The sequence below is a fragment of the Berghia stephanieae genome, chromosome 7 (genome assembly GCF_034508935.2).
Source record: "Berghia stephanieae isolate SIO BIC M18660-M18661 chromosome 7, UCSD_Bste_1.3, whole genome shotgun sequence".
Taxonomy (NCBI): Eukaryota; Metazoa; Mollusca; class Gastropoda; order Nudibranchia; family Aeolidiidae; genus Berghia; species Berghia stephanieae.
The window spans coordinates 4,370,457-4,396,136 of record NC_088366.1 but is presented as its reverse complement, the minus strand read 5'-3'; the positions used below and the strand labels follow the sequence as shown (position 1 = coordinate 4,396,136).

The window sequence follows — 25,680 nt, the reverse complement described above, 5'->3', positions numbered from 1 at the left end:
TGCAATCACACCGACGTGCACACATTAACAGGTCTGAAAACAGAACACGACTGTGGGCTCACTTTAACCAGTTGACTCCGCACAAAGTCCCGGGTTTGAGAGTTTTTGCCAAGACGAGGCTCATTTAAATTGATCAATATTTGAAGGTCGAGTTTTCTGGGCAAATGTTTAAATATTAACTTTTCCCAGAATATGACAGTCAATTGGTAAAGATTGTTGTTGAAAACAATCTTTTGTGTCAGTTTGAGACCATTTACATTACTACATCAATGAGCCCACAATTAATCGAGTTATCAGACCTGCAAATAGGTACACTTGGAATCAAACCCAACGTCATCTTGTGACAGGGAAATCCTTCCAAATTCCAAAAGCAATAATGCTAAAATCCTAGGTTAGAAGCTATAAAAAAACAATGTGAAATTGAATGTAAGCTTCAATTTGATATACGAAAATGGATAAAATGGACGTTTCTGGTTTCCCCGTTATTAACAAAACAGGATGAAACAACGTCTGTAGTGTTTCATTCATCCTGTTTTGTTGATAAAGGGGAAATCCATAATGTCCATTTTATCTGTTTTCGCATATTAAATTGCAGCTTACATTCAAATTCACACTGTTATTTATTTATACGAGCTTTGAGCAGCAACATCTGTATAGGTTAAAAGCTGTCACATCATATCAAAATAAAAGCAGGTTAAAGAGATAATCTTATGCAGGACTGTTTCGTTCACCATAAAATGTCTTTCCTCTCCTCATACGTTTGTGGCGTCTGGCAATAATAACAGGTTCACCCTCATCCTCATCACTAAAATAATCTTCCACCAACGGCAACCTGAACGACATGTCATTGTCTATCAACTGAAAACCTTCTGGACAAGTCAGGGATTATAAAATATGGAACAATGAAATAGAAAGGATGTAGACCCTGAACCAACTTAAGCACATAATGTAAATTTTCAAAAATAAAAAAAAAAGAATCAAGATAAAATTTTAAACATTTTAAAAACTTATCAGATAAACAATGATAATGGGGGAAAAAAAAGAAAAGAAAAGAAAAACCTAACACACACAGAACCAGACCCGTCAAACTTTGACCATTGAGACTGAAATTTCCCCCAAATCATGGTTTCTATCATTCATTATCTGATTGCAACTGCATGCCAAATCATTTTCACCAAGACAGCAGCAGTAACAGCAAATCAACTCCGAACGAATCACAGAATTGGTAACAACATTTTTTACGTAGAGATTTACAAAAGTATCAATCTCAAGTTAGAAATTTTAAATGTTACTATTTAAAAAACAACAACAAAGATGATGGAGCCTTCTCTACTGCAAAATTATTTGCAGAATTGCCAATCAACCTCAACCATTTGAAATGATTTATCCCATTTTCCCCAATATTTATGGTCATTTTCTCATATTTTTTCAAAAAAAATATTTTCAACATGTTAAAAATCCAATATATCAAAATTTAACATTCACCGAATTAATGAAGACTTATCAAGCTGGTAGAGGGAAGGAAAATCCTGCAATTCCTATGACAATTATCTGTCTGGCCACTCAGATTCTCATCTAGGAGGAGACGAAATTTAATGACCTTCAACTTTTCAACTTATCTCAATTTTCCGCCCCTTTAATTACAAACTCTGACTTTCTGCATTCAGCATATATTATTTTTGTCAACATTCCCATATTACAAAATTTTGGATCTCAAAGCAAATTAAAATATGAGAAATTATACTGGTTGGCAAGCCTGTATTTGTCAAAAACAAAACGACACACAATAGAACCTAGAAAGTCTTTGAATACATGCAGGAGATGTCCATGCCCATTTCATCATTATTTGAAAACATATTTGTTTGTTTTGTTTGTTTTTTAAGGGTTTTACTGCGCTTGCAACACGTTAAGGTCCTGTCAGCGCCAGTAAAAAGGAGGAAAATGGGATGGTCAAAATTAACAATTACAATCAAAGTACCCAAGAACAAGTAAGATAAAGGGAATTAGTTCAAATAGGGAACAGATGTAGATTCCAAGAGCATACTACAATCAGTGTACTTAGTTTGAGATCACCTAAATGTCTCATCCTGACACAAGCAAAGGTCCCCACTAAGGGGAACACACTCGAATGTTTACAAATTATATATACATATAAAATACAAACACAGTGCATAACAGAGAGATGATTTACAAGACAAAAATTAATCTCCCCAAACTCTAACTCTACATTTGACTGTTTCCCTCCCAGCTAGGGTATCCGGCCAGGGTCAAAACAAAACCAAGTAATCTCATTCCAAGACAAAGACAGAAAGTATGTTGTATAACAGATATAGAGGGATAAAAGACACAGTAAGTGCCTCCTTGTCCACTATGGGAGGTCAGGAACCCCACCCAGAAAAACACATTACAATCCTTCATTGTCCGATGAAATATCCTTTTTCAAATTGTTCAATGTTTTACAGTCACGCTGTTTAGCTCAAACTGAAAACAGATTATTGTTATTTTTACTAGTCGTACACACCTCACTTCACTGACCTGTAAAAAGTAATATATACAAAAATATATACATTTTCAGAATAAAAAAAAAAGAACAAAATACCAAACATGGAATATTTTGTACTCAAAGGCCTTCTCCTGTCACTATGGCTGAAGAAGGGTTTTGAGCCCAAAAACTGCTGCTTTGATCTCTTTTAAAACTGTCATATTCATTTTGTAGAGGACATTTTTAACAGTCCAAAGCTTCAAACAGCTTAAACATTCACTTCGACTCACCTGCCAACTTTTGCTGGGCGTCTTTGCCATCCCCAGTGGGGAAATGACCCCGTGAATCAAAAGAAACGTTCATCCCACGCGCTTCCAGTTCCGCAGGTGACAACAAGGCGTATTCCTCTGTCAAAAGGTGAACTAAAAAGAAAATGAAAAAAATACAACAAAAAAAACAATCAGAATAGTTTGAAAGTAATCATTCAGAACTTTCAGGTCCTTGGAGCCTGACTTTATTTTGTTTATACAACGTGAAATGGACAATAGAAATTGCTTACTACTCTTTGGATAGGGCATTAGTCAATCATAAAGAACTGCTTTCAACCAGGAACATGTAGGATGGGACATGATGCCTGTTATGTGATATTACAATCATTTTGTCAACAGAACCAACACCGTTAATTGCGAGGTACTCATTTTATATCAGAGTAAGGAGACAGAATTTTAGTAAAGAGCTTTTTCCAAGGAATCAACAAAGGCAATATTAATTTTTTTTTTTTTTTTTTTTTTTTTTTTTTTTTTTTTTTTTTTTTTTTTTTTTACAGAAACACTGTTTCTCTTGGCAATCTACATTAAAACTACAATCTAATACCAAAAATATCCCAACAGCAAAAACCATCATGACATTCATTGACTGACAAGCAAAAAGGAAGTCAGTGGTAAATTAAGCATCGACTCACCAATGAGAGCTAACGACATTAATTGACTGACAGGCAAAAGGAAGTCAGTGGTAAAGGAAGCACAGACTCACCAATGAGAGCTAACGACATTAATTGACTGACAGGCAAAAGGAAGTCAGTGGTAAATGAAGCAAAGACTCACCAATGAGAGCTCACGACAATCATTGACTAACCAGCAAAAGGAAGTCAGTGGTACATGAAACACCGACTCACCAATGAGAGCTAACGACATTCATTGACTAACCAGCAAAAGGAAGTCAGTGGTACATGAAGCACAGACTCACCAATGAGAGCTAACGACATTCATTGACTAACCAGCAAAAGGAAGTCAGTGGTAAATGAAGAACAGACTCACCAATGAGAGCTCACTACATTCATTGACTAACCAGCAAAAGGAAGTCAGTGGTACATGAAGCACAGACTCACCAATGAGAGCTAACGACAATCATTGACTAACCAGCAAAAGGAAGTCAGTGGTACATGAAGCACAGACTCACCAATGAGAGCTAACGACAATCATTGACTAACCAGCAAAAGGAAGTCAGTGGTACATGAAGCACAGACTCACCAATGAGAGCTCACGACATTCATTGACTAACCAACAAAAGGAAGTCAGTGGTACATGAAGCACAGACTCATCAATGAGAACTCACGACATTCATTGACTAACCAGCAAAAGGAAGTCAGTGGTAAATGAAGCACAGACTCACCAATGAGAGCTCACGACAATCATTGACTAACCAGCAAAAGGAAGTCAGTGGTACATGAAGCACAGACTCACCAATGAGAGCTAACGACAATCATTGACTAACCAGCAAAAGGAAGTCAGTGGTAAATGAAGCACAGACTCACCAATGAGAGCTAACGACAATCATTGACTAACCAGCAAAAGGAAGTCAGTGGTAAATGAAGCACAGACTCACCAATGAGAGCTAACGACAATCATTGACTAACCAGCAAAAGGAAGTCAGTGGTACATGGAGCACAGACTCACCAATGAAAACTAACGACATTCATTGACTAACCAGCAAAAGGAAGTCAGTGGTAAATGAAGCACAGACTCACCAATGAGAACTAATGACATTCATTGACTAACCAGCAAAAGGAAGTCAGTGGTACATGAAGCACAGACTCACAATGAGAACTAACGACATTCATTGACTAACCAGCAAAAGGAAGTCAGTGGTACATAAAGCACAGACTCACCAATGAGAACTAACGACATTCATTGACTAACCAGCAAAAGGAAGTCAGAGGTACATGAAGCACAGACTCACCAATGAGAGCTAACGACAATCATTGACTAACCAGCAAAAGGAAGTCAGTGGTACATGAAGCACAGACTCACCAATGAGAACTAACGACATTCATTGACTAACCAGCAAAAGGAAGTCAGTGGTAAATGAAGCACAGACTCACCAATGAGAGCTTCTGTGTCAAAGAACAACACGTGGGCATCAGGGTCCCTGCAATTTGTCTTGACACCTTGAATCAGTAGAGGAAAGCCAGACGGACGAATCAACTCTCTTTTGCAGTTGGCGCTTGGCTGGTTTGGGTGGGCCGCACTCTGAAAAAAAATAAAAATGTTACCATTTACAGATTATATATATATATTATATATATATATATATATATATATATATATATAATATTATATATATATATATATATATGAGCCAAGGTCAAAAGGTGCCAATTTTTTTTCTCAAAATAAAAGTGTCATAATAGTCCATTCATGTTTCTATATATGTAGCAAAAACCCTGTACTTCATGAATCAAAGGCCCTTTAGATAACTTTAAGGTCTAACGCAGAATAATATCGTCAACAATACCTATAGGTTGTTGGTGTCACCTGTGACCGGTGACACCAAAATGAGACAAAAAACTCAATAACCAAATGATTTTTGTTGAATATCAAACTTTATTTAGTAAGTTATAGACAAAAGGACACAATCAACAACAATCATAGTACAATAGTATTACCAACTATTGGAGAAAATGTTGCTTTTTGGTCTCATCGGTCACAAGCAACATAGAATGCAAATATATTATTTCATAAAAATGTTTGTACATTAACAACAACAACAATATTGCATATGCTTATTACCAGCAATGTTCAGAAACGTTTGGAATAAAATGTTGGGAAATAATGTGACCAAAGCATATCTTATTTAGCGACATTGTGTCACTTGTGACATTAGACCGATGACACCATTTCTTATGTCACAAGCAATACCAAATTAGCAATTTCTACAATATATGATTAATTTCAGTCAAACTAAGTGTAATAACCACAGTTAAATATGGAATTTAATAATATTTCAGAAACCAAAGACTTCAAAAATAGAAATATACATGGAAATTAGAGCATCTGAATGTGACTTGTGACATAAGACCGGTGACACCATTACTTATGTCACAAGCAACACCAAATCACACGTTGGTCCATAATATATCATTATTTTCAGTCAAAAAGGCACAATAACCTACTATAAAATAAATTCAATAATATTTTAAGAAACTAAATACTTTCAAATTGGAAATATACTTAGAAATTAGTAATACCATTGTTGCTATTACTTTGGTCAAAATCGGCACAAGAACGCAATTTTGCCTCAATAAATCAAGAATAGCAACTGAACACATGTAATATCGCCTGTTGAAATGTAATTCAATGACATTTCAAGCTTTGAAGAACATGAAAACAGAAATATATTAGAAACTTCAAACTTAAGTGTCACCTGTGACATTTTAACCAATGACACCAATGGTCACAAAAAGTACCAAAAGTCACACAAACACTAGATAAATATCAGCCATGGTAATGAATTCTTGTAACCATACGGTAACATCCGCCCTACTGCTCAAATCTGCTAGTTTGTAGTAATTTAGTGTGTTAATAGTAAATCAAATCAAATTTCTTGGCAACCCTTCTTTTATCTGGATTCGTCGAAAGCTTGAGTTTTGTCTTTTTCTTGATTGATACAACCCTGAAACATAAAAAATTAGAATTACAAGGACATAATTAATTATGTCAAAATCACAGTCTTATGTGAGATCTCATTATATCATTTTTGTAAATAGAATAACAGCTTAAAACATAATTTTTTGGTGGCACTTTGTAATATCCAATATCAAGTGTTGCTTGTGACAATGTAAAATAGCGATGACACCAAAGTTCAACTTACCTTTTCTCCCTGGAACCACGCTGGAAAGGAAAACGAAAGTGCTGCACTTCAAAGACTGGTAAGAAGGGTGGATCAAAATTGCGAATCGCCCTTTAACGAAACAAACTTCCACGTGTTCACGCATGCCGTGTTGCTTGTGACAAATGACACCAAAACCAATAAACCTCATTATCGGCAAAACGGTATACATTTACTCCAAGATTTGAGTTCAGATAGTAAATCTATGCTTTTTTCTCATAATTAAACATTTTATAAACATTAAACATGAGCTTTAAAGTTTCGCGTCGAGTCTTAGTATTGTGCTGTGTTTGATGACACCAAAGGTCACAAGCAACACCAACTTTTTAAGAACTCTATATGAAACTTAATCAGATATGTAATATACTGCAACTGCGTTTAAAAGTAAATTTTGACTTTATACTATTAGTCAAATTTCAATCACGTGAGCTAAAACATCACATTTAATTTCTACATGATTTCTAAAAAGGTGATGCGTTGACCTCGTTTTAAGCACATGCCAAACAGCATTCAATTTTCACTTTCAAGTTGTTTATTTCATATTCTTTTGAACAGAGTATGTTGTGCTATCTCATTTTATCTCTTCTTCATATTATCGATTGATTACAAGCATTAACCCAATGAAAACAGCCTATAATTAAGTAAAATTCAAATTTTCTTAACACTGGTATCAGACGGGCACCTTTTGACCTTGGCTCATATATATATATATATATATATATATATATATATATATATATATATATATATATATATATATATATATATATATATCGAATTGTGTTAAATACAAGTACGGTAAGATTAGTGCTCGACATGTAACAATGGAACGAATTATTATTGTAATATTTACCACGACATTGGAGTCAGTCTACATCAATGTTTCAGGCCCTTACAGCCATCGTCAGGACTGTGTTGATATATATATATAACAATGGTGTCTGAGTGTGGTCTCATTTTATTCCAGCTTATATTAAAGCCATCTCCTTCTCTATACCAGTGACCAGGAGAGACCAACCACAATCCCGCTATTTGGTGTGGATAGAGTCATTTCATCCAAACCCACATGTGAAGTGTTATTACAGAAGCCACATTGTTTATAAAATGTTTTAACTCTCTCGAATTCACCCTCATCTTTCCATTGCATATGAACTCGAGAGAGTTAAATTGTTCTCAAAATCACCTCTTTTGCACCTACTAGGATAGAATCAGACGTCCTGGAAATATCTTAACTCTCTCAAGTTCATATGCATGGAAAGTCAAACAAATTTGTTCGATTTTCAATGAGGGTGAAGTCGAGAGAGTTAAAATTAATCTACGACTTGGATCACCCCTTACCAACAGTTTTTGATGGGCCAAGTTTCTAAACGTGGCCAAATTGCGACGTTTGAGCGCCTGGACCAGCGTGATGCTGGGATTGGTCAAGGCCTCCACTGGGTAGCATTTTCATCACAATTATTCAACACATCCTCTGCTGTCTTTCCATCAATCACCCGATCCAAGTGGCCTGTCGGTATTCAAACATGACAAAATTATACGAGATGGCCAATGGAGGCAGCAGAAATGTGGTTTCTTAGAAGGATGTTAAGAATCTCATGGACAGAGAAGAAAACTAATGAAGAAGTATTTGAGCAAGCTGAAACTAAAAGGTTATTACAAATTTGTACAAAAAGAAAAAGACAAATGCAATTTTTAGGGCACCTAAATCGACATAAATGTATTGAACATCTTGCTCCTCAAAGGAAAGATAGAAGTTAAAAAGGGTAAAGATAGACCACGAAAAACATATTTGAATAGTTTGAACAGCAGGGGGTGACAAAGAAAGAGAAGAGTAATATTAGTTTTTTGAGGTTATCTGATCAGAGAGATGAATGGCGTACCATGATCACCGATGTCTGGCATAGACTTGGTACTTGAAGAAGAAGAAGAAGAAGAAGAAGAAGAAGAAGAAGAAGAAGAAGAAGAAGAAGAAGAAGAAGAAGAAGAAGAAGAAAAGAAGAAGAAGAAGAAGAAGAAGAAGAAGAAAGAAGAGAAAAAGAAGAAGAGAAGAAGAAGAAAGAAGAAGAAGAAGAAGAAGAAGAAGAAGAAGAAGAAGAAGAAGAAGAAGAAGAAGAAGAAGAAGAAGAAGAAGAAGAAGAAGAAGAAGAAGAAGAAGAAGAAGAAGAAGAAGAAGAAGAAGGGCACTCGATTTATATAGATAACTCACCTGTTTCCATCTGCCAGACGGTAACAACTCCATCTTTGGTGTGGACCAGCATGAAGTCATCAAGAGGGCGCCACTTGATCATCTTGACAGGATACAGGTGACGTGAAGCCAGCAGCAGACATTTGCGTTCTTTAAGACTCAGCAAGGCCACCGAGTGGTCTCCGGCCACGGAACAAATACACGACAGGATGCGGGGCTGTGGACCAAAAAGGTTTGGAATTTGGATTAGCTGTTCTTTATCAATGACAGGCAGGGTTAGGGTTTATAACAACAAGAAATGAAGTGAGTAGGTAAGTGCCAGAAGACAATAGAGAAGAAAAATTTCTCAGCAACGATGGGGGCTCAAACCCGTGACCTTACCGGTACGACAACTCCAACTGGCCGGGGAGAGCGTGACTCTACCGTATGAGCTATCCACGATCCCAAAAAAAAATATCGCTTCTAACCCTAGTCTTTATTAGAGCCTTCTCTACCTGACTTCCTGAGATCACGGATTCAACACGCAGAGTTGATGACTAAACGGTTTAGAATTTGTATTACTATTCTTTATCAATGACAGGCAGGGTCAGGGTTTACTGGCCTGACACAACGATGTCAACCCACTGTGTCAGCAAAACAGGATTAGATGTTTTATTCAATCTGAATTTTTACTTTAAAATCTAAATTTTCACTCAGTACTTTGGATCTTTCTTTTTCGCAGAAAACAGAATAATAATAATAATAATAATAATAATAATAATAATAATAATAATAATAATAATAATAATAATAATAATAATAATAATAATAATATCAATGATAATAATAATAATAATAATAATAATAATAATAATAATAATAATAATAATAATATAATAATAATAATAATAATAATAATATAATAATAATAATAATAATAATAATAATAATAATAATAATAATAATAATAATAATAATAATAATTAATAATAATAATAATAATAATAATAATAATAATAATAATAACAATAATAATATTAAAGTAATGAAATATTGAATCAAGAATTAAACATCCTTGGGGTAAAATCCAAAAGACGATTGTCATCAACAACATTTAAACACCTTCAGATTAGCCACATTACAAGTGCAAAAAATCACTCCTCCACCTCCTCTTCTTCTACATCTTCTTCTTCAACAACCACTTACATTACAGCTGGCAGGCGGTACAGTCATCTGAGACAGACTCCCACCATGCACAGTGAAGGTGTGAATCTTCTGTCCAGAGTTGATGTCCCACAGGATGACAGAGAAGTCCGAACCCCCAGACAGGAGGTGGTTGGGCTCATAACGTGTGGCCTCGTTGAACGGGTAAAGTAAACACGTGACTCGACCCTGATGGCCGACCAAGACTTTAGTGGGGATGTCTGCCGGGTAAAATTAAATTACAACTTTGGTCAAAACAAAAAAAGAAGTATCAAAGTTTTAAAAAATCTAGTTTAAGAATATCAGACCTGCCAACCTTCCCAGGATGAAAAGTGAATAGTATGTGGCGATGTGGTCTAGTGGTATGACTCGCTTTCGGATCGGAAAGTCCTGGGTTCAAGCCTTGCTTGGCGCATAGTTGAGTCCTTGGAAAAGACTCTTTACTCACATTCTCTCACCGTACTCTGGTGTAATATGAATACCTGGCCGTTAACAGTGTCTTTGTCCGAAAAAATTGTAATATGTCCCGTCCTACATGTTAAGTGTTGCTGTTAGCCAGGGACCCTTTGTAAAGCGCTTTGAGCACATTTAGTGGATATTGCTCTACATAAAAGTTCAAAATTTTATTTTTTTTATTCTATGATCCAAAAAGTGTATTTTTTTTTTTTTTTAGTGTATTTTGTCCGCATATTGTGGAAAAAAGTGGGCACTATACAAAAATTTTATATAAGCTAACACCACACCAACATCAAAATAATCTCCAACTTTCATCATTCACAGTAATCTCTAGTAATTACAACATTATCTGGTTTAGAGAAACTAAACTAAAATGTTCAAGGCAAACTGGGTTATCTAAAAGGAAGAATTTTGTCATATGAAAATTTGTCTGCAATTGGGACATTGCAGGCCACGCTCTGATTTATGAAAGAAAAAAAATGATTTTAAAAAACTGTCTCCACTGAGATTCAAACTCAAGACCACTGTGTGACAATGATGATATTGACTCAATCATATTTACACATCTTCTCTTCCTTTGTTTTTTGTTTTTATATCCTACTAGTTCCTTCCACATCCCTCAAAGGCAAGAAGCACATACTAAAATTTCCTTTATTCATCCCATAGGGGATATTTGCCACAAGGGTCTATTCCAAAGGAAGACTGGAATAACCCAGGCATCAGCCGCAGTGCAGCGCTGAAAATTGAGCTAGGAATTATTTTTTTCTCATTTGCTTTTCTCTCACATTTTGTGTGTCTCCTGAGATAGTTTGAAATATTATAGATTATTTTGCAACGTTTCAAAATGAGCGAATCTCATTTTCCCATTACAAGCGTGGCTAAGCAATATGGTCTTTGCTTCATACCCGAAAGGCACCGACTTCAATCACTCGCCGCTGTACTGTGTGGCCTTGAGCACGTCACCTCGCCTTAGCTCAATTTGCAGCGCTGCACTGCGGCTAATACCTGGGTTATTCCAGTCTTCCTTTGGAATAGACCCTAGTGGCAAATTTCCCCTATGGGTTGAATGAAGGGAATTTTAGTTTTTTTAAAATTTCCTTTACCAATTTGTATCCATGCTTAAAAGAGACTCAATGACCGTACCTCGTTTCTCCTCATTCTCATCTTCCTCCAGCAGCTGTCGTTTGATGCAGTCGATGGCTGGCATGATGATGATCTTTCCGTCGTTGCGCCCGCAGACAATCTTTCCCTGAGACGGGATGTAGATGGTGGCCGAGATACGGATTTCCTTCTCGTCCACGTCATACAGGTGGTCGCACTAAAAAAAAAAAAATTGAGCTTTTATATAGCGCAATATCCACTTAACGTGCTCAAAGCGCTTTACAAGCACTGGTAGGATTGTAACAACAGCAATGGGGACAATCAACGAAGGTATGATAATGAGATCGATGATGAGGGTTAGGAGGAGGAGGGTAGGATGATGATGATGATGGTGGCAATGACAATGATGGTGATGATGATAATGATGATGGCAACGTCGGTGATGATGATGAATATGATGACAATGAGGACAACAACGATGATGATGATGATATGATGATGATGATGATGATATGATGATGATGATGATGATGATGATGATGATGATGATGATGATGATGATGATGATGATGATGATGATGATGATGATGATGATGATAATAATAATAATAATAATAAATGGCATTTATATAGCGCTTCATCCTGTTGTCACAGGCTCTAAGCGCTTTACAGTGATATAAAACAAAACATATTACAGTAAGAAAAGTGTGAAGGAAACGTGATACGAATTCAATTTAACAACAACAAAATATGAAAATAATATTGCAACATTATGACGTAAACAGATAAAACTTTAAGCGAGATTTGAACGTTGTCAACGAATCCGAGCATCTCACGTGTGACGGGAGAGAGTTCCAAAAATGGGGGGCCGAAAATTGAAAAGACTGTTCACCTATTTTACGCAATGGCTTAGGTTTGACAAGGATTGATTGGTCATTGCTTGACCTCAAGTTTCTATTGGGGACATATATGTTTAGAAGGTCTTTAATATAGGAGGGACTGTTCGTGCTCAGGGATTTGTAGACAACAGTACAAATCTTATAGGCAACTCTTTTTTCAACAGGAAGCCAATGTAACTCACAAAGAAGAAGAGTTGCTGACGGGTATTTTTTTGTTATTGCGTACAATGAGCCTGGCTGCGTTATTTTGAGCAACCTGAAGTTTGCTAATTTTGTCTTTAGCTAAATTCGCCCAAAGGGAGTTACAATAGTCCAATTTAGATAAAACCAGGGAATTAATTAAAAGTTCTGTTATATGCTTCGGTATTAAATTACGAATTTTGCTTATTTTTTTCATTTCTATGTACATAGATTGTATGGTGTTATTCACGTGGCTTGTCATGGAAAGATCTTTATCAATGATGACGCCAAGGTTTTTTGCTTTATTTGAAAATTCTATTGTGCTATTTCCGAGAGTAATAGGTGATTTAGGTGTTTAAGGATACTCGGCTTTCCCAACATTAAAATCTCAGTTTTACTATCATTTAATTTTAACTTATTGTGGTACATCCAAGATTAAATCTCATTAAAACAGCTCGTATTTCGTTGTATTAAGAACTGTAAATTACTAAGGGTGCTGAATCATATATTTGCGTATCATCTGCATAAAAATGATAACTCAGATTGAATCTGGATACCACACTAGAAAGGGGCTGCATATATAAAGTAAAAAGGACAGGGCCAAAGAACACTGGTCGCAGGATTTAATGGGGGCTTTTTTTATCAAACATCGTTTTATGAAACTAGGTGAAACTGGTTGGAACTTGTCTAAAGGGGTACCACAGAATGTATTTGTATCTATAAATGGTTCATGCGATCTAGTTCTGAACGAATGTTATGGATTTTGTCTTGAAAAAAGTTGACAAATTTGTTTGGCAAGTCTCTTTGATTGATTGTAGATAGTAATGAAGTGCATCTTTCACGTCCAAGTAGATTATTGCAGATGTTAAATAACTGTTTGCAAGATTTAGAAGTTTCGAATTTTGAAAGAAAATACGTGGTCTTTGCCTTTTTTATTGTTGTCTTCCAGGCACGAAATGCGTTCTTGAATATTTCACGATGAATCGTAAGGCCTGATGTTTTCAGCAGTCTTTCTGCTCTCCGACACTTCGTTTTAGCTTCTTTAACGTCCGACGTATACCACGGAGCATACTTGCGGTTGGTGACGGTCCTTGTTTGGAATGGTGCATGTTTGTCAAGCGTTTCGATGAGACAACTATTCCACTGGTCTGGAGAAATCATTGAATTTTTAGTAAGTTTTGTTTCTAAATCGCCTCTGAAATTGTCCAAATTAATGCCTTTAATGTTTCTGGTTGATGTGGTGGTGGTTTCTTGGCATGGTTTTGAAACGTCATAATTGAAAGAAATGAGGGAGTGGTCCGAAAAGGGGAGATAATTGACGGTGGCGTTGGTTTTTTGGAACTCTTAATTTTCTACAATTACCCAATCTAAAATATGACCAGCAGAGTGGGTTGGCGTTGTTACGATCTGGCACATGTTGTTCTCCGATAATGACTCGTGCAATTTGGCGGTGTCTGTGACGTTGTCGAAGTGAAAATTAAAGTCGCTGAGTATAATTGAATGGCCAGGACACGTGTGTTGCAAAGTTAGCATCTCGTTGATTTCCTTCCTAACATCAGGTAATTTTATTTTGTTTTTCTTGTTTGCTGACGGTCGGTAGATGCAGTTGAAGTTGTATCTTGTATTCTGGAGGGATAATCTAAGATCAATGGCCTCCATTGTTTTGCAGCGCATTTCGATGATTTCCACATGTTTATATAATTTTGTTTTATAAAATACGCCAATGCCACCCCTCGCTGATCTTTCCTTGGATACGATCTAAATTGGTACCCAGGGGGTGTCATAGCTTTTTCAACTGGGTCGTCTCCAGACTGTGAGAGCCATGTCTCTACTATAAATAGAATATCAAAGTTCTTCTCCGTTAATAAATCATTTAATTCTTCGGTTTTGTTACGGCAGGACTGTGCATTCAGAAGACCAATAACAATGTTATTGTTGTCGTTTGTGAAACTGTTTGTGGTCGGTACAGTTACAAGTGTTGGTGGTGGACGGGGGTTTGTGTGGGGGCGGGGTGGACGACGAGTTGTTACCATTGAGATGTTATGTTGTTTCCGTTTGCCTCCCCGAGGCCTGTTCTTATTAATATTATTGTAAAAAATCGGATCACTTGAGTTAAAAATCACAGCTGGAATGTGACGTTGTTTACGTTTACCGCCTCAAGGCCTGTTGTAAAAATTAGATGTTGAATAAAAGTGTTCACAATTATTAAAATAATGATGGTGGTAAATCACGGCTAAAAATAAGGTGAACAATGTGCGTAAGAGTGCGGCGGCCATTAAGTGACTGTGTAAAAATCTTTTAAAACTTACAGTTTCCATGATAAAATACAGAATTATACAGTAGTCCTTTCTTAAGAATTGATAAAAACTATACAATAAGAAACAGTATGTTTTAACGAGTACAACGAAGTAAAAATGTCCAGGTATCAATATGTAGAAATCACAAAACAATTAAAATACACCAGAGCACACAACGACACGTCTTGCCTGTTAGGCGTGTTTACAATTAATGATGATGATAATGATGATGATGATGGCAATGTCGGTGATGATGATGAATATGATGACAATGAGGACAACAACGACGATGATGATGATGATAATAATAATGACAATGATAAGGATGAGGAAGACGAAGCATATTAAATTTGCTTGTCAGTTTGTAATCAAGCATTTTCTCTATTCGAATGTTTAATATCATTATTCCATTTTATCAGATTAGAAAAAAAAAATAATAAATATATAAAATAACTAATTTTTTTTTAAAAGACAACTTATCAATTATAAAAATTTGAAAGCCTTACGACCCCATCCAGAATCCCAGGGGGAGTAATGGTGAGTGAATTCCACGACTCCTGGAGTGTACTGCTGGATTTGGGACTCAACGCTGGAAGATAAAATATACCACACAATACAGCCTTCCTTTAACCAAATATACAATAGCAGAAAAAGTCAAAACTGGAAGAAAAATTATACCACACAAAACAGCCTTCCTTTAACCAAATATACAATAGCAGAAAAAGGTCTTCGACTAGTGGGAAAAGTGTGCAAAAGTAAAAAGCTAAAACTTTGTATACATCTTTTCAACCCCCTGCTCACTGGACACCCATACGAATAATAATAAAAATCATAATAATTAATTAGGCTTACATGCCTTGTTACTACAAATCAGCCAAAAAAAGACAAAATACGGATTTTTAACTCAAAATACGGTCTTATGGATTCAGGAAGCCAAATACAGAACAAATCAATTTTTTACGGAACTGTTGGAAGTTTTGGGATAGGAGGAATGTTTTCAAAAGGTTCCTGAAATGAGTGAACTTAGGGGCGTCTGATTAATGTAAAAAGTCTGAAAGAAATCATGGCAGCCCCCAAGCTCAGTAATAGGCTTCAACAATCGTGATGTCATTTCCCTCGTAATGACGCATAGTAACTGGTTCTAAACTATCAGAACAATGGCGGATGCCCTTATGAAATACTTCTCCGATGAGCATAAAATTGTACCCAGAGGAGAAAAACATTATAAATCTGATTATGTTTTGACTTTTATACATTCTGATCAAATGACATGTGAAAAAGTTCTAGCCAGCAACAGATCAAATGAACGTTTCGGGTTTCCCCTTAACTACGCCACTACCACATCATCTCATTCATCTGTGGTGTTTCAATCATCCTGTTTTGTTGATAAAGGGGAAACCCGAAACGTTCATTTGATCTGTTTTTGTAATTAAATTGAAGCTTACATTCAACTTCAAGTTATTATTTATTTCTTCGAGCTTCGAGCAGCAACATTTACACATTCTAAATTGAAGAAAACTCTCAAAATTATTCTAAATACTGAAATTCATGAAGACCAGACTCCAGACTTCAGCTGTACCTTCGCGTTTATAAGTCGATGAATAACATAAATTTGTGCAGCTATGTGGTCTAGTGGTATGACACTCGCTTTCGGATCAGAAGGTCCTGGGTTCGAGCCTCACGCCTGGTGCATAGTTGAGTCCTTGGAAAAGGCTCTTTACTCACATTCTCTCACCGTACTCAGGTGTAAAATGAGTACCTGGCCGTTAACAGCGTTGTCTTTGTCCGAAAAATTGTAATATCGCCTGACAGGCGTCATGTCCCGTCCTGCATGTTAAATATTGCTGTTGACCAGGGACCCCTTGTAAAGCGCTTTGAGCACATTTTAGTGGATATTGCGCTATATAAAAGCTCAATTTTTTTAACACATTCAACTCACCAGGCAATCGATCAAAACTCTCTTGTCTGACTAAAGTCATCTGTTTCTCCGACACCTGCGGCAACGTCCACACAGTGACTCTGCCATCTGAGTCGCCCCTCAACATGAGATGGTCTTCTTTGTCATGGTGCGTATAGGTGACGTGAGTCAGGGCTGGTGAACAGTGTAAAGGTTTCTGTGGGAAAAGGTGAAAAAACGACTATTTTTAAAAAGAGGAAAAAAAAAACAAAAAAAAAAAACCCTGAAATAAGAAAAGAATTTTTAAAAAGAAATAATTTTTAAACAAAATAAAATTCCTTTTGTTTTTATTCCAAGGGAAAGATTTCCTTTAGAATCTATCATGAAAAAAAAGAATGAGAGGACTGATATACGGCAGTATGGCACTGCACAACAAAATAAACAAAAAGGGGCCATTCCCCTAGCTCATGCCCCCCCTTTCCTTCTATCAAATGATTGTATTTGATGTCAAAACTAATAACAAACTAACATGAATACAGCCGCTTCAAAAAAAGAACCAAACAAGAAATGTTTTTGGCTCAAAACCCTTCCTGAAAAAAAAAAAAACAAGCAAAAAAATAAAAAAATTAAAACACAAATACATTACAAAAAACGTTTTTGCAATTATGTTTTCGTTGTTTTGTTGGGGTTTTTATTCGTTCGTTGAAGACGTTTTTCAACCCAAAACATTCCATCTTTGGTATTTAGTTCTTTTTTGAAGCTGGTATATTTATTTTTGGTTATGACTTTTTTACATTTATTCAGCGAGTCATTTACAACAATTTGAGTGAGGAACTGGGAAAACTGTGCACACAATTCAATGTGTCATGGACTTTACATAGAGATTATCATTTTTTTTTAATAATCAAATATTCAACGGAGCATTTATGTAGCCTATATTCAAAAAACATGCTCAAGGTCCTTTACAAAGGGGAACCTATCCAACAGCAACATTTAACATTTAGGACTAAACATAACGCCTGTTTGGTGATATTACATTTTTCTTTTCGACAGAGACAATGCTGTTAACGGCGAGGTATTTTTTTTCCATCTCCTGGGTGCGGTGAGAAAATGTGAGTAAAGAGCCTTTTCCAAGGACTCAAGTATGTGCTGCTCAGAGTGGGATTTAAACCCAGAACCTTTTGGTCCAAAGATGAGTGCTATAGTGCACTCTGGATACGTCGACATTGCCTAAGTCGATTTTTACCCAAGTCGATTTTTTTTCTTGATCCCTCCCCTTCTTCCTATATAACATTAGTAAAAATAAAAAAATCCACATAAGTCGATGTCGCTTAAGTCGATGTTCTTATCACTCATGATTACAAAAAAAATCACAAATAAACAAGTATTTCCATTGGTTAAACAAGCTACCAGTAAGAATTTTAAGTGGTTAAGAATAATATCCGCGAACGATTGGCGCACATCGATGTGATGTAGGTGCTTTGCCTGACGTGCGTGTTCAATGTACATGAGCAGTATTGAATAACTTTAATTTCTCCATCTCAAATTTTACATGTCGCAACTTCAAGTTCAAGATTTTTTTTGTTTTAATCCCAGGCCATCCTATATAATGGCCCTCTTAATTAGTATCAATTTTATCAAGAGGAATTCAAGTCAAGTCTACAACTACAATGGCAAACCTATCGCGGAAAAGGAAGATTCGATGCACTTGGAAAGTTTGGCATGCGACAGAAAATCATCGCATAGGAAATTGGCATACCAGCTATTTCTGTCTCGACGATTTACAAGAAGCATGACCTTGACCTAGAGGCTCCTACCCTTCCACTTTTGGCGGAATAATTTCACTTAATTGGAATACATTCCACATTCAAGGCAAAAATTCCGCTTCTCACCTCTCTGTCCAGGAAAATAAAATAAAAAATCTCTAGCGGAGGGTTCTGACAAGGTTAAATCTATCCATTCAATGCTTTGCTCTCAGACGGCCAGGACCTGTGTGTTCTCTATTATTATTTGACCCCATTCTTAGTCTTTACACAATCTGTACATTTTTACACATTTTTTATTTTAATAATTTGAGTACTTTTGGATTGTCTATTACATTTTCTGTTGCAAAGCATGTCATAGTCAATAACAGTAAGTTGATTCCGCTTTTTTTATCTAATTCCGATTTTTATGTATTCTGATTCCTCTATGGGACTATTGGGGGTAGGAGCCTCTCATGACCACTACAGAGACCGCGCGATATGAGGGGACATACTTATTCTAGATTGGGTTGCTTTGTTCAAATGCGTTTTTGCTCATTTGGTTACACTCCGGTTAAGTTGATTTTCGGATAAGTCGATTTTTTTCTCGGTTCCCCTGGGCATCGTCTTATCCGGAGTCCACTGTATATCACTAGACAACATAGCCTCGTTTATTAATATTCTAAAAGTTTTGTTGAGACTAGCATATTTACTCTAATGATGGTTCAATCTTATTCAGTTTCTTAATTAAATAAATAAAAAATAAAATTTCCCTTATTCATCCCAAAGGATGACTGGAATAACCCTGGCATCAGCCGCAGCGCAGCGCGTAAATTGAGCGAGCGCGAGATGACTTGCTACTTGCTCAAGGCTACACAGCGCAGCGGGTAATCGAACTCGGTACCTTTCGAGCTACGCTGCCCCATTATGAAGATGACCAATTTAAATTTTGTTTTTTTTAAAATCCATACTTACATGTTCTATAAATATATCCAAGACGTAGTAGGCGTGTACAGAGGTCTGGTTAAATTGTTGTCGTCTGTAGTCAGTGTGGTCTGGACTGGAACTGAAAATACAAAATACACATCAAATTAATAACAAGTGTGTAAAATCTGAAAAAAAAAAAAAATACAGTAAAAAAAACCTACTAGCCAATCAACCAATTGTAAGACTTCAATTTTTTTTTTTTAATACATTTAAACACGTCAATCACAAGGAATAGACAAATTAACAGAAGATAAGAGGTATGGCTATGTGGTCTTGTGGTATGACACTCGCTTTCGGATTGGAAGGTCCTGGGTTCGAGCCTCGCTCGGTGCATAGTTGAGTCCTTGGATAAGGCTCTTTACCCACATTCTCTCACTGTACTCAGGTGTAAAATGAGTACCTGGCTGATAACAGCGTTTTCTCTGTCGGAAAAAAAAAAATGTAATATCGCCGAACAGAAGCGTCATGTCTCATCCTATATGTTAAGTGTTGCTGTTGGCCAGGGACTCCTTGTAAAGTGCTTTGAGCATGTTTAGTGGATATTGCGCTATATTAAATCTCAAAATTTATTTTTTGGCTATAATTTCATCACTCAAAACCATGCCTGCTCCTCAAAATGCCTTATCACCCATCCCTCAATGTGTCAACAAAAAAAACAACAAAATAATAAACAACCATAATAGACGGATTGACCGTTTTTACTAAATCACGTTTGGAAATGTATCTCATATCTCAGTATTTTGGATCAAATTGCGTTATTAAAATAATATGCAATCAGACGTTGACAGTGACAAGATAATATCATCTTTGTTTCATACTGCACACTCAATACACATTTATATATATATGGTTTGAATACTCTTGTTAAAGTCTTCACGGTCGTATAACATACAAACTTGAGCTTGAGCTTGGGGTTCTTAAAAAATATATAGCACAATATCCACTAAACGTGCCCAAGGCGCTTGACAAAGGAACCCTAGCCAACAACAACACATAACATGTAGGACGAGAAATCACTTCTGTTTGGCGACATTACACTTTTTTCAGACAGAGACGATGCTTTTAATGGCCAGGAATTCATTTTACACCTGAGTACTGTGAGAGAATTTGAGTTAAGAGCCTTTTCCGAGGACTGTACAATGCGCTGCTCAGACCAGGACCTTTCCGATCCAAAGACAAGAGTGCCACACTACAAGACCACAAAGCCACACAACCGGCATCTGTGTCAAATATAATAAATGGAAGGTCCTGGGTTCGAGCCTCGCTCCACGCATAGTTAAGTCCTTGGAAAAGGCTCTTAACTGACATTCTTTCATCGTACTCAAGTGTAAAATGAGTACCAGGCAGATAATAGCGGTGTCTCTGTCCAAAAAAAATTGTAATATCACAAAACAGGAGTCATGTCCGATCCTACATGGTAAGTGTTGCTGTTGGCCAGAGACCCCTTGTAAAGCAATTTGAGCATGTTTAGTAGATATTGCGAAATATAAAAGCTCTTTTTGTGTTTTCTTAAAAAGATGTGGAAAGTACAGATTTCTGTAAAAACACGGATCATTTTACTGATTCAGATCTATGACCTTGTTAAAATATCCCTTCAAATATCACAGCATAGCAAATTTATAAACTAACTCCATTTTTTGGTCAACTTCATTTCATAAATTTGTCAATAAATTATAAAAATTCTTGTCTGTGGCCGTTCTATCCATTGGTACCAAAAAAAAATATACTTAGATATATTTGAAAAAAAAAACTATAACATAATCGCTTGACAGCACCTCACACACAAAAAGCAATGAAAATTGTGAACAATACCAAAATAAAAAATGGAACAGCCGAAGTATCAATACTGGGACATCCAACATGAGATTGCGACAAGACAACATAACTGCTTATGAAAGTGCCAAAAAAAAAGCTTTATACATACAAGAGAAATGAACATTTGGAGAGAACAAGTCAAATCAATGTTTTGTTAATAGAAAAATAACACAACACGACAAAAAAAAAAAAAAAAAGGAAAAATGGCAGCTCCACGTTTGCTCTTTTTTTTCTCTCTTTATTTTTCCTCTAGCAACCTTAGGATATTCGCAACACTTAGCTCATCAGAAGGCCTAAGAAATGGAAATTATAAGGACAGTCAAAATAAAGTACGCTCATTATTTCTGGATTCATTCTTGCTCGAAGCCGTTCCAAACATCGGTACACCATGAGAACGTTCAGCACGTCCTTGACCTTCAGAATCTACCAGTCTTGGGGTGATCACATAAATGTGATTGCATGCATCATTCCAGTCAAGGCTGCACATCTAACAAGCCCCAATAATCTGATCCGGTCATAACAATAACATATCGGAACCAAATACAAATCTCGTGTGTCTTACAATAACAAACGCATCAAAGTCAAACGTAAGCAGGGTAACCCCGTCACACATGACAGGTGCAAATCTATCCAGTTGCATTCCAAACAACAAAAGCATCAAGTCTAACATAGATATAACACATGAAATGAATACAAAATTGATGCACACGATAAAACAATCCTTTCTGCATGCAGACAAGTAACTAAATTGAATTTTTGGATAAATTTATTTTTTTTTCAAATTTCCTGATGAAATATTTTTACCCCCCCCCCCCCCTCTCTCTCTCTCTCTCTCTCTCTCTCTCTCTCCTCTCTCTCTTTTTCTTCTCTCTCTCTCTCTCTCTCTCTCTCTCTCTCTCTCTCTCTCTCTCTCTCCCAGACATTCACTAGATGGAATCAAAAATATTTATATGAATAAAACAAAGGATTATAAAGCTGTACCAAATGGTGACGTTCACCACAAAAATACTCCGACTCCAATTTACTAAGTTACTTGGAGAAACTAAGGAAAAACTTCACTTTTATCCATTTCTCTGAATTAAAAACAGTGAAAAATAAACCAATAACTGACGATCTAGCATCAAAACATTATAGAAGCTTTCCCTGTTTAAAGAGGTGAAAAAGTGTAAACAAAGCGTCCAAACTTTTCTGAACTTCTGAAAAACTATTAATTCTATGGGACAGCGTGGCTCAGCAGGTCTTTGCTTCATACCTGAAAGGTACCAAGTTCGAATACCTGCTACATGTTGTGGCCTTGAGCAAGTCACCTTGCCCTAGCTCAGTTTGCGGTTGATGCCGATGTTATTTCAGTCTTCCCTTGGAATAGATCCTATAGTCAAATTTCCCCTTGTGTATCAATAAAGGAAATTTTATTTATTATTTTATTTTATTTATTTATCTATAGGAGCTAGATCGACAGTTTTGTTTTTGTTTTTTGATTATTTAGGTTTATCTTACAATCCAATATTAAACTGATCTAAAATTATGAAAGTTATTCTTTGTTTTTTTGGTTATTTAGGTTTATCTCAGAATATATTGAAGAACTTTTTTTTGATAATCGAGGAGAAATGCCTATGATAAAAGAACTGGAAGGGCCTTCTATAATGAAAGATGAAGTTAGGAACGTCATGAAAAGCATGAAAAATGGAAAAGCTGCAGGACCTGATGCCATAACAATTGAAGCCTTGACTGGCCTGGGTGAATGGGGGATTGAATTCATCACAAACCTTCTAAATCAAGTGTATGACACAGGAAAAATGCCAACTGATATGAAACGATCCATTTTTATAGCACTACCAAAAAAGCCAGGGGCAGTTGATTGTGAACAACACAGAACTATTAGCCTAATGAGCCACCTCACAAAAATTCTTTTGAAGATAATTTTACTAAGAATAAGAAATAAAATACGACCTGAAATTGGGGAGATGCAATTTGGTTTTGTTGAGGACAAGGGTACCAGAAATGGAATATTCACATTATCAATGCTGATGGAAAGATGTATTGAAGTAAATAAAGATCTGTATATGTGTTTCATCGACTATTCAAAAGCCTTTGATAAAGTACAACACGAGAAACTATTCAAAATTCTATCATCCTTGGACATTGATGGTAAAGATTTAAGAATATTACGGAATTTGTACTGGGAACAAGAAGCGGCAATGCGTGTTGACAACGAGCTAAGCAGTTTTACACCTATTAGAAGAGGAGTTAGGCAGGGGTGTGTTTTGTCTCCAGATTTATTCAACCTCTATAGTGAAATGATATTAAGAGATATCGAACATAAGAAGGGGGTGTGTATTGGAGGAAAGAATGTAACAAATCTGAGGTATGCAGATGATACGGTTCTACTGGCAGAATCTGAACATGAACTACAAGAATTACTGGATGTTGTAGTCAGGAGTAGTGAAAATATGGGACTGGAACTGAATATATCTAAAACAGAATGTATGACGGTATCTAAAAATAATAACCCACCAGCCTGTGTAATAACAAGCAGAGGACAAACAATACAACAAGTTGAATGTTTCAAATATTTAGGCTTCAATGTAACATCCAATGGAAAATCAGATTGTGAAATAAAGAAAAGAATAGGTATGGCGAAGAATGCATTCAACCAGCTGCATACAATTATGAAAAACAGGAATATTAGCAGAGCTGCCAACCCCATCTGATGAGAATGTGTACAATGGGACCTCAAAATGGGGGAGATTTCATAAAAATGGGTACAATTCTGAAATCGATGGAAACTAACCATTGTGAAAGTAAGAGGAAGGTATAATTACATAAAGTCACACCACACAAGCTCAATTGCAGAAACAATGATGTTCCCAAGACTATAATCCAATCCTTTCAGGATTCTACCTCCCAGCATGAAGATCATAATTGGTCAAAAAATATATGAATATCCACTTAGTCACCAAGGTTTCTCAATAGGCTAGTAATATAATATGAATAACAACTAAAGAAAACTGAAGTGACTCTGCACACTAAAAATGGGTACAATCTTGGGGGAAATGTGTACAAGCGTACAATCACTGAAAATGCGTACAATTCCGCATTTTTTGCAGTAGGTTGGCAGCTCTGTATTAGCATGAAAACAAAAATCAAAGTCCTGGATTGCTATGTACTGTCTGTGCTGCTATATGGTTGTGAGAGCTGGACCATAAACAAGACCATGGTTAAAAGACTGGAGGCAGTGGAAATGTGGTTTTACAGAAGAATGATGAGGGTGTCATGGATGGAAAGGAAAAGAAATGAAGAAATTTTAGAAATGGCAACCAGAAAAAGATCACTGATAACAAAAATCATCAAACGCCAAATGGAATTTTTAGGACACATTATCCGCCACCCTGGTTTGGAAATACTCGCCTTGACTGGAAAGATGAATGGAAAAAGAATAAGAGGAAGACAAAGAATAACGTATTTGAAAGGGATAAGAACTTGGACAGATGAAGCTGAGAAAGGTGGCGCTGCTTTAATAGAATTGGCAAGAGATAGATCAGCTTGGCGGAAGATGACCTCCGACGTCTGCTTCAGATATGGAACTACATGAGTGAGGTTTATCTTACAATCCAATATTAAATTGATACAAAATTATGAAAGTTATTCCTTGTTTTTCTGGTTATTTATGTTTATCTTACAATCCAATATTAAATTGATATAAAATTATGAAAGTTATTCCTTGTTTTTTTGGTTATTTAGGTTTATCTTACAATCCAATATTAAATTGATATAAAATTATGAAAGTTATTCCTTGTTTTTTTGGTTATTTAGGTTTATCTTACAATCCAATATTAAATTGATCTAAAATTATGAAAGTTATTCCTTGTTTTTTTTGGTTATTTAGGTTTATCTTACAATCCAATATTAAATTGATATAAAATTATGAAAGTTATTCCTTGTTTTTTTTTTGGTTATTTAGGTTTATCTTACAATCCAATATTAAATTGATATAAAATTATGAAAGTTATTCCTTGTTTTTTTGGTTATTTAGGTTTATCTTACAATCCAATATTAAACTGATATAAAATTATGAAAGTTATTCCTTGGTTTTTTTGTTTTTTGTTGTTTTTTGTTTAATTCATCAAGAATTTTTGTGGCAAACAAAACAAAAAAGACCTTTCAGCACAGCTTCATAATGACAAAAAAAGGCTCCCAGATTTCATACAAGTGCAGGATTGCGAGTCGAACACAAAGCTGCCAAAAACAAATTCAATTTTAACCCCTATTTTATCCAATAAATCCTCGTTT

The 25,680-nt window shown here is 35.9% G+C and overlaps 1 protein-coding gene across 1 annotated transcript in view; it reads right to left on the bottom strand.

Moving 5' to 3' along the window:
• LOC144976391 (WD repeat-containing protein 7-like) overlaps positions 1-25,680 on the bottom strand; it is a 98,301-nt gene that overhangs the window by 38,382 nt on the left and 34,239 nt on the right. Inside the window, 11 exon segments of the mRNA XM_078920655.1 lie at positions 732-869; positions 2,773-2,904; positions 4,863-5,010; positions 7,988-8,088; positions 8,091-8,156; positions 8,856-9,051; positions 10,020-10,237; positions 11,616-11,790; positions 15,456-15,538; positions 16,889-17,063; positions 19,564-19,654. Coding sequence (XP_078776781.1) covers positions 732-869; positions 2,773-2,904; positions 4,863-5,010; positions 7,988-8,088; positions 8,091-8,156; positions 8,856-9,051; positions 10,020-10,237; positions 11,616-11,790; positions 15,456-15,538; positions 16,889-17,063; positions 19,564-19,654 — 1,523 coding nt within the window.